Raw genomic sequence first — 9,737 nt, 5'->3', positions numbered from 1 at the left:
AAAGACTGTGACTGAAAAATAAATGCTTTCCTGATTATTTGAGATCTTATATTTTCTAAGGGCTAAGTCAACAAAAATTCCAGAAAATACACAGCAGACAGGAAGTGCTATACAAAAGCCAATCAATCGTTAATCATTTTCACAAGCTACAATACAATTTCCACAATACTACTATATTGGCATTGAACTTAGGGGTAGGATCATAGGACCATAGCTCCCTAGGTGAAATGAGACCTAAGAAATCAAATAATCCAGAACCATTATTTTAAAGAAGGATAAACTGAGGCCCAGGGAGCTGAGGTGATTTGCCCAAGGTTGCACAGAGTGAAGGAGGAAGGATTTGAATACAGCTCCTCTAACTCCAGAGTCAGTAATTTCTGCCCTCCACCCAGGTGCTATTCCAAGATTCATGCTAATCAAATAAATCACTTAGCCGAAATCATATCCATTTGACATTCTTAAGAGCCGCCCTTGGAAGGTAGTTACCAATGTGACCAAACTGATCTGACTCCCGTGATGCTTTGTGTTACCTTTCAATAACAAAGGCTGTGGCCTCGTGGCTGATTGATGAGGAGTAGGTTTGCCACCCTCCTGCTGGTAGTTCTCGGATCTGCACTGTGAAATACTGTATTGGTGATGACCCATCACTGCCAGGGACCCACTGGAGTTGTAAGCTCTGAGAGGTCACTTCTGACTGTGGAACCAGAAGATGTGTGGGTGGTGCTGGGCGATCTGAAATGAGAGCAAAGAATGACTGAGACAAATCCAGAAATCCTTGGTTTTGAAACCTTTCCACCTGAAATTGACCTGTTCTGCAGACAACAATTTTATTCTGCATTGTCCAATATAATTCTACATGTAGACTATATATAGATGTAAATGAGAGCTACTAAAAATGCTTGCTACTTTCACATGAAACACAGATGCCCCCATGCAGCCATCCTTATAAATGACTCTGGAAAGACTACAACTTTGATGCTGAAATACTTTGATTAGAAAATACCTGCTTCCTCCTAGAACACTCCATTCTCAACAGAGACAAGCCAGTTACTAGTGGAAAACAGAAGAGAATCAATAAAAGATTTACACAACACCAGGACATCAAATACAAGTGACTTTGAGTGACAACTGAGACTGTAGGAAGCCTGTCTGTACTTCTAATCACCTTCCAGTTATTTTTTTTATTTTTTTCTCCTCTCTTCCCTTCCCCTCTTTTTCTTTCCTTCCTTCCTTCCTCCCTCCCTTCCTTTCTTCTCTCTTTCCTCCCTCCCTCTCTCCCACCCTTCCTTCCTTCTTGACTATAGTATCTTCATATCACAGCATTATCTTTGATTCATATTCCTTGACCTGAACTTAAAGAGTTAAAAAGGGGGTGGGGGGATCAGTGAGTAAAGCGCCAGGTCCAGAGTCAGGAGGACCTGAGTTCTGGCCTCAGACACTTAACACCCACCCACCCACACACACACAAACTAGCCTTGAGCTAGTGTAACCTTGAGCAAGTTACTTAATCCCAATTGCTTTAAAAAAAGAGTTAAAAAACGGTTCCAACAATTGTGTGGAATTCTTCAGGGTAATGGTGTGTTACACCATCTCTCTGGAGATGGAGAATGGACATGCAGGTGCTGCAGATGCCAGGGCATGGTATCTCAATATAGATCTGTTCTCCTGTCACCGTCTCCTCACCTGTTTATTGATTGATGACTTATTGAGTATAATGGGTATGATATTTTTTGCCTTCTCTGTAAGTGGGAGAGGGAGAAGAGAGAATTTGGACCTGAAAATAAAATAAAAGTAAAAATGTATTAAGTACTTATTACATACAATACACTTTCCTTTGCTAAGTGTAAGAGAGGAATATCTAGGTCACAGTTCTTTCCCTCAAGGAGTTTACTGACTAGGGATCAAACAAGAGCTCAAGATTATAATGCTTGATAATTAATATAAATAATTATAATATTAATATATTACATATTATGGTATATTGTTATAATATATTGTATAATATATATTTTATTTAATAAACATATATTTATATTAAATATAATTTTATATAATATAAAATATAATATTCATATAAATAATTATAATGCTTGATAACAATACCTTGCTTGAATGGAAATAATGCAGAATAATAGGAAGTATTTCAAGAGGGAAACAATCTCTGTGGAGAATCAGGAAAGATCACAGGTGGTTGGGACTTGGGCTGGGTCTTAAGATAAATGATATTTCTGACCATGATATGATGGGAGTCTATTTCAGGTGGAGGAGGCAGGGGAGAGCAGAATGAAATGGGAAGAGAGGATAGTCCATTTCCTTGGGAACAGTTCTGTCGGGCCAGAAAGGTAGCTTAGAAACCTCCAGTCCAAAGGAAAGAAGACGAAGTTTGCCATCCACCTTCTGGCAAAGGGATGAATTTAAAATGAGGATCGTCCATCATATTAGCTAGGTGGTAATTGGTTTTGCCCGACTACGTGGATTCGTAGGAAGGGATTTTGTTTTTGTTTGTTGTTTTTTTTTAATTTGCTCAGTGGGGAGGATAGTGGGAGGGAGAGATTAATTTTTAAAAAACAATTAAAAATAGAAACTGAGATTAGCATTGCAGCCTAGGGAAAGAGATTTCAAGAGATGCCCCAGTCTGTCCAAAGGGGACACTTGGGCCCGCTCCGCCCCAGCCGGGGCCAGCCAATTGGAGGCAGGCGGGGCGGGGCTTCGCGGATTCCTCAAACCCTTTCAAAGTGAAGGAGGCCTTGGCAACTGCTTCCCCCTTCCTCGTTCGCCGCTCGTTTTCGCCTCTGCCGGAAGCGATGACTTTGCCGCTAGGCCCCGCCTCTTGCTCTTCGTTTGACCTATCAGGGAGCACCTGTCTGACCCTGCTGGAGGCCGCCCCAATGTTTAAAACCAAAGCTAGGCTGTGGATAGAGGGAGGGAGCCTCGGCTTCGTCGCCTTGGAAACGGCTTCTCTTCTCCCGGACCCGGGCGGAGGGGCTAGCCGGACTCGTCTGGACCGCAGCGTGGGCGGCTATCTCGTGCTGGGGTTCCAGAGACCTGTTGATCCTCCGAAGCTTGTGGGCCCTGGTACCTGGGCTTGCTCTCAGCCTCTATGACCACGGACGCCCGGGGCAGCTGCACGTCCGTGCAACTCCCGTCTGGTCCGAGCTCTGGCCTGCGAACCTCTGGACCGGACCCGGGACTGCTCAGAAAAATCCGGGGGAGGAAGGGCCAAAGGGATGGAAGAAACAAAACAAAACACAACAAAAACAGCAAGACCTAACCCCCCTTTTCTATGTTTTCCTATTTACAAATCATTATGTTAAAAAAAAAAATTATCTGTGACACGTAAGATGAGAAAAATCGAACCGTCCAGGTATCCAGAGCCCGAGTGCTGCACTTAGGTGATGATAACCTCAAAAAGTTAAAAGACCTAGAGGATGCCCGGAGCGCCATAGGTGTGCATCAGCTGTGCTGGATGTGGGGGACAAGAACCACCCCGGATGTGTGATCTGCACCAAGGAAGATATTACATAGTGTAGAGCCATCAAAGCAGTGTTTTGCAAGCCAATAGATACATATTTATATTCTTAAGCGGGCAAAAATGGCTTTAGATCTAAAAGAGAGGATAAAAGGAAATATAGGCCATACTTTTATTAGATTAGCAAATAAATTAGCCATGTCTCAGGGGGCTTTAAATAGCTCAGCCTTGAGGCCCTACACATTTTTTACTTAAGTATGACCTAGATTTCAGTTTTCCCACGAATTAAAAAAAAATTTCAGTTCCAAATTCTCTTTGTCCCTTTACCCCCTCCTACTCATTGAGAAGATAAGAAATACAATATCCATTATATATATCAAGTCGTGTAAAATATTTCCATATTATCCATGTTTTTTTTTAATGAAAAATAAAGTGAAAGAAAATATGATTCCTTTTGCACTCAGAGTCCATCAGTTCTCTCTTCGGAGATGGATAGGATTTTTCATCATGAGTCCTTTGGAACTGTTGTGGATCATTGCATTTATCAGAATAGCAAAGTTTTTCCACAGTTGATTATCATTTTGAAGTTGCTGTTACTGCTTACAGTGTTCTCCTAGTTCTGCTTACTTCACTTTGCATCAATTCACATAAGTCTTCCCAGGTTTTTCTGACATCCCCTTTGTCATTTCTTATAGCAAAATAGTATTCAGTCACAATCATATGCCACAACTTGTTTAGCCATTCCCTAGTGAATAGATATCTCCTAAATTTCCAGTTCCTTGCCACCCCAAAAAGAGCTACTATAAATATTTTTGTGCACATGGGATCTTTTCCTTTTTATTGTTTGAGATACAGTATTGCTGGGTCAAAGGATATGCACAGTGTTATAGTCCTTTGGGCATAGATCCAAATTGTTCTCCTAAATGGTTGGACCAGTTCACAACTCTGCCAAGAGTGCCTTTCCACATCCCCTCCAGCATTTGTCATTTTCTTTTTCTGTCATGTTAATGAATCTGATGGGTGTGAGGTGGTATCTCAGAATTCTTTCATTTGCATTTCTCTGATTATTGTGATTTAGACTATTTCTTCATATGACTATATACAGTTTGATTTCTTCTGAAAGCTGCCTGTTCATATCCTTTGATCATTTATCAGGGATTCCTAAAAGCTTATAATCTCCACCCCAACCAAGAAGACACCAACAATAAGGTCTCCTCAAATGAAAGTGGTAAGGGTCAATAGTTGACACACCCATAAAATCCCTATAATGAGATAGGATAGAGATGCCATTCAAGAATGCTCAACCCCTCTTCTGCTTGCCTATCCCTGAAGAACCAGGAGTGACATTGTAGATCCCTACTGACTTCCTATCTTGACAACCACTACAATCCCCTAGTCCTCTGAATGTTCCCACCTCAATGTTCCCAGTCCCAGGGCTCAAAGAGGGATCACCCCCAGATCCAGTGACTAAGCTCCCTTAATAGGTTGTCCGTCTAATACCCTCAGTTTTTATGTCCAAAACGGTAAGAAAATCTGATGGCAAAAGAGCTGAGCTGGAATGCATTACTGTTTCTGAAAACAATTGCATTACAGGATGGTAGTTTAAGTTTGGGGTGAAAGTGAGTTCTATGACTAGAATTAGACTTATTCAAGGGAGATAACATTATACCACCTTTTATGACCTCTCACTCCCCAAAACCAAGTTATCAATGTCCAGCATCTTTCATTCAGGTATACTGACAAAGTGGAACTTAACTCTAATTCTAGATGTTGGTAATTTGTACTTATAGGGGCACATATTTTTCTTAGGAGAAGTGAGAACAACTGTTATCTTTTCAGTAGGAAAAATGCAGGGTGTTGTGTGACAGAACTATATTATTTGAGCCTAGCTAAATAGTCTTCCTTCCCTATAAATAGGAATCCTACTTCATGGACCAGAAATAAAGTATCGTATTCCTTTCTATTCTCTCTAAGTCTTTGGATTGGAGAGGGGAGTTCCTCCTGAAAAAAAAAAAAAAGGGGGTCCTATACTTGGGATGTTAGAACCTAAGGCTTGGATTCAAATCTCTGCTGAGCTGTTGACCACCTTTGGAAACTGCTTAGTCTCTCAGCCTCTATGAGCTAATCTTTGAAATGAAGGTATCATAACAGATGAATTGATGCTATGGTGTCTTGTCTTTTCCAGTCTGTATATCTGCTTAGGATTTATCACCCAGCCTTAACAGAGACTGAGGCAGAATAGGCAGTAGAATCTGGTTCAAATGCTACTTCTGCCATTTAACTACCTTCATAACCTTGGACAGTCACTGAACCCCTCAACTTTTTTCCTCATCTGGAAAATTAGGGTGTTGGACCAGATCAGAGGTGCCAAACAGGCAGGCCGCATGACAGAACCAGACTGAAATGTAATTGGGAAATATTTAACAAAATACATAAACATACAATAAAATGGAGATAACATTACAGAAGAAAACTAAGTCAACATGTAGCACTCATGGCTCTTTATGTATGGCACAGAGCCTCTGAAGTCATCTTTCAGCTCTAAAACAAGATCATTCTGAATGGGTAAGGTTTATAGTTACATGCTCAGTTACTTCCCTGAATGTGCTTTTGAAGGCTTTGAAGAGTAAGCCTAACCTAAGGTCCTACAATATAAGGCTTGTGGGGAAATATGTATTCCATTCCACAGTCCACAGAGAGACCTTTAACTATTCCTAGTATAGAAAATGTTTGGAAACAGCTCATTCCAGTTTCTTTCACACAAGACTTGCAAACACGGGTATGTGTGGAAGTAACATCAAGGAAAACTTGGCCTAGACATGTATAGAAAACCAGTAAAAGACTTCATACCCAACCTGGTGCTCCCCCCTCAACAACTCTGTTTGGTAAAGGAAATTATAAATTTGCTTCAAAATGTGGCTCACATGGCAGAGGAAGAATATGAGGGGTTTAGATAGATGGTTTTCCCTAGGAATACAACTATAAATCCATCTGAGCAGACAAGTATTCTGTATCATATGTAGTCCAAATGATATTACAATATCTGTAGAAGAATAATGGCCCAACATTATACTCCAATGAGGTCAAGGACACCTAAGCACCTATATAATTTTAGAAGACTAAAACAGTACTTTTTGTTACAGTAAAGAATTGGAAACAAAAATAAGGAGGACCTGAGTTCAAATCCAGCCTCAGACACTTAACACAAAAAAATAGCCGTGTGACCTTGGGCCAATCACTTAACCTCAATTGCCCTCCAAAAAGCAAAAAAAAAAAAGAAATGATTAATATTATGTATTCAGGAAAGTGTGGAAAGATTTGCGTGAACTGATGTAGAATGACATTAGGACAATCAGAAGACTCCAATAATAATGTGACAGGAAGCAACTTTAAAAGACCTCAGAACTCCAACCAAAGCACTGCCCAGTTATGACTTCAAAAGACTCATGATAAAACATACATCCCGCCTTTTGGCAGAGAGGTGGTAGACTAGAAGTGAAGAATGAGAAATACATTTTCACACATGGCTAGTGTGTTGGTTTGCTTTGCTTAATTGTTTCAAGAGAGGCCTACTGAAGGGAAGGTCTAGATTAGTGGAAACTCATAGGCATGAAATAACTGAATATCAATAAAAACATTTTTTAAATGCACAGAAGAAAAAAACTACCGAAGGGGACATAGTGCTTTTGTTACTACCTTGTTAAACCTAATATGTATTTCTTTAAGCTACATAACAAATTCAAAGTTTCTTATAAGATCTCATTCTTTATATGTTGTAATATTTGTGTTGGTAAATTCATAATTAAAGAAAATTTTTAAAAAGATCAAAAGAGGAACTTGTACAGGGGAGAATTTAAGTTGTAAGAGAGGAAGGAAAGAAAACGGAAAAGAAAGGGTAGAAGGGAAAGCACAGAGCATAGAAGAAGGAAGAACGCTGATACTTCTAGGACCCAGAACAGTCTATCTTCTCATTCCCCTTTCCTCATTTCCCTTCTTCAGTAGGAGAGATATAGGTATTTATGGGTGCCTGGTGTCTACTTTTCTTTGCATTGTTGGAATAGCTCAGGTTCTTGGGATAGAGAACAGGACGGTGTCAGGCAGAGCCTTGGCGTTCTGGCTGAAGTGATAGGACACTTGGCTACAAAAGGTTCTTTATTTGTAAAAAGCTAGGGGGGACACAACAGGTTATGGATTAGCTTTTTAGGCTCAAGGATCTGGGGGGAGTGGACTGCCTTCAGGGGCATCTGGACAGATACGCTTCAGAGGGGGTGCCCCCTCTGAGTCTTCATTTTCCCCCACAGCTGCCTCAGGCACAGGGGGCACTGGTTCAAAGACTGGGTAGGCTTCAGGAACCTGGTGAGGAGGAACTGGGAATAAGTTCTCCTAGATTCCAAGAATCTTGCCCACCCCCCTTTCATTCCCCCCCAGTCCTTCCCACATCCCTCATTCCCTACTGCTCCAAAGCCAGGCCTCCTTCTCCAGCCTTTCTCACCTCAGCCTCTAATAACTCAGGCACAGGCTCTTCCTTGGTCAGCATTGGGGGTTCATCTGTCCCACTCATAGTCACACCCCCTGGATCTGGAATAACAAGAAAGCACGTTACCCCAGGAAACAAGAAGCTAAAATGATCACAGTGGGAAGACAAGGGAGGGGTGGTTCAGTTCTTACCTCTTTCCTGGCCCAGCCTTGGGGGCTGAGCATCTTCAGAAGGCCCATCCGGTGGGGCAGCAGGTGAAGCTGGTCGGCTAGGCTGAGGCGTTCCCCCTGGGCTGGGCTCTGTGCCCTTCTGCAGGGAGCCTTCTGAGTGGAAGCTCTGATTGCTGTTTTCATCTGCTGGGGAGAAAGGCTGGGAAGGGTGGACCTTGGGTGCCTCGGTTTCCTCTGCCTTAGGATCTCTTCTCCCTTCCCCCCACCCAAGACTTTCATTCTCCCACCCTCCAGATACCCCTACATACCACTGAGGTCAAGCAAGATGAGGGGGCCACCCCCTCTAGGACTGGCTCCCCGACCCCTCCGCTCCCTGACTCGGGGCCTTTCAGCCCCACTTCCCACCCGTCGACGTTCCTACAGAAGGGAAAAGAAGCAAGGGAGTTCAAGAGTGGTAGAGAAAAAAGGAATGGATCAGTTGGGAGAGGTAGCAGGAAAGTTTCCCAAGAAAGGAAAAAGAGTCGGACCCTGAAGGAATTCAGCTCTTCTCAACAAACATTCATTAGGTGCCTCCAGTGTTCTGGGAATTGTGCTAAGGTATGGAAGGGATAAAAAAAAATTTAATTAGAGGAGACCAGCCCTCCAGGAGCTGCCCAGTTAAGGAGATGGGACATATATAACAATAATCCAAAAGAATATATAATCAGTTCATTGCATACTTGCAAAGACTACTCTATGGGTATGGGGCGTGGGAGGGGGGAAGGGGGAGGGGGGCAGCTGTTAGTGATGGGGGCCTGGGAAACTTCTTGGCAGAGGAAATATTTGAGTGGAGCTTTTAAAAATGGGTAAAAATTCAACAGGTGAGAAAGGGATGGAGATGGTTCAGGTGCAAGAAATTGGCAGGAAAGTACAGGAGACAGAAAACAGTCTACTTTGCTTAAGCAATCAGTAAAGATGGAAGAAAACTACAGGGGGCAGATGTGCAAAGCTAGGTGATGCCTAGTTGTGGAGGGCCTTGAATGCCAGGCAAAAGAGCTTGGACCTTCAATGGATAGACAAGAAACCAGAGAAGATTTTGGGCAAAGGAGTGTTATGACTAGATATGGCAAGCTGAGGGGGATGGGGGAGGGTAAACATCTGGCAGCAATATGAAGGACAGATTTAGAGGCTATTGCCATAACCCAGTAGATAATAATGAGAGCCTGTACTAGGGTGGTAGGAAGTAGAAATAGAAAGGAGAGGACAGATACAAATTTTACTACAGTGATAAGATTCAACAGAGCTTGGTAACCTATAGGACATGAGAGGGAAGAATCCAGTGGTTAGGGGAGACTGGGATAAATGATAGTGACACTGAGGAAAACAAGGAAAGCAGGGGAAGGATCTGGTTTAGGGGGAAAAGACTGATGTTACAAAGAAAAGGAATAGTAGAGAAGTAAGGATGTCATAAGGGAAACAATTCTCTCACCTCCTCGTGTGGGTCCACCACAGGCACCCACTTGTAGATACGGAGGGAAGTGTCTCCCACTGTCACCCAGCGTTTCTCCCTGGGGGTGATCCACAGAGCCAGGTCAACCAGAGCCAGAGATATTCTCTCTCTCTCTCTCTCTCTCTCTCTCTC

General features: G+C 42.5%; 1 protein-coding gene across 2 annotated transcripts in view; it reads right to left on the bottom strand.

Annotated features, from left to right (window-relative positions):
* Positions 1-7,608: 7,608 nt before the first annotated feature.
* Positions 7,609-9,737, bottom strand: part of BCL7C (BAF chromatin remodeling complex subunit BCL7C) — a 3,137-nt gene continuing 1,008 nt past the window's right edge. The window contains exons 2-6 of one of the 2 annotated variants that reach the window (XM_069084651.1): positions 9,585-9,663; positions 8,425-8,533; positions 8,138-8,302; positions 7,962-8,047; positions 7,609-7,822 (exon numbers count right to left, since the gene is read on the bottom strand). In XM_069084651.1, the coding sequence (XP_068940752.1) occupies positions 7,676-7,822; positions 7,962-8,047; positions 8,138-8,302; positions 8,425-8,533; positions 9,585-9,663 (586 nt within the window). In that variant the 3' untranslated portion in view covers positions 7,609-7,675. The remainder of the gene's footprint in view (positions 7,823-7,961; positions 8,048-8,137; positions 8,303-8,424; positions 8,534-9,584; positions 9,664-9,737) is intronic. The other variant, XM_069084652.1, reaches the window with a different exon arrangement.

This window comes from Petaurus breviceps, unplaced genomic scaffold, assembly GCF_028583685.1.
Source record: "Petaurus breviceps papuanus isolate PSGF00001 unplaced genomic scaffold, PetGlider_PUasm1.0 175, whole genome shotgun sequence".
Classification (NCBI taxonomy): Eukaryota; Metazoa; Chordata; class Mammalia; order Diprotodontia; family Petauridae; genus Petaurus; species Petaurus breviceps.
The sequence above is the reverse complement of the archived record's forward strand: the minus strand, read 5'-3'. Positions and strand labels throughout refer to the sequence as shown.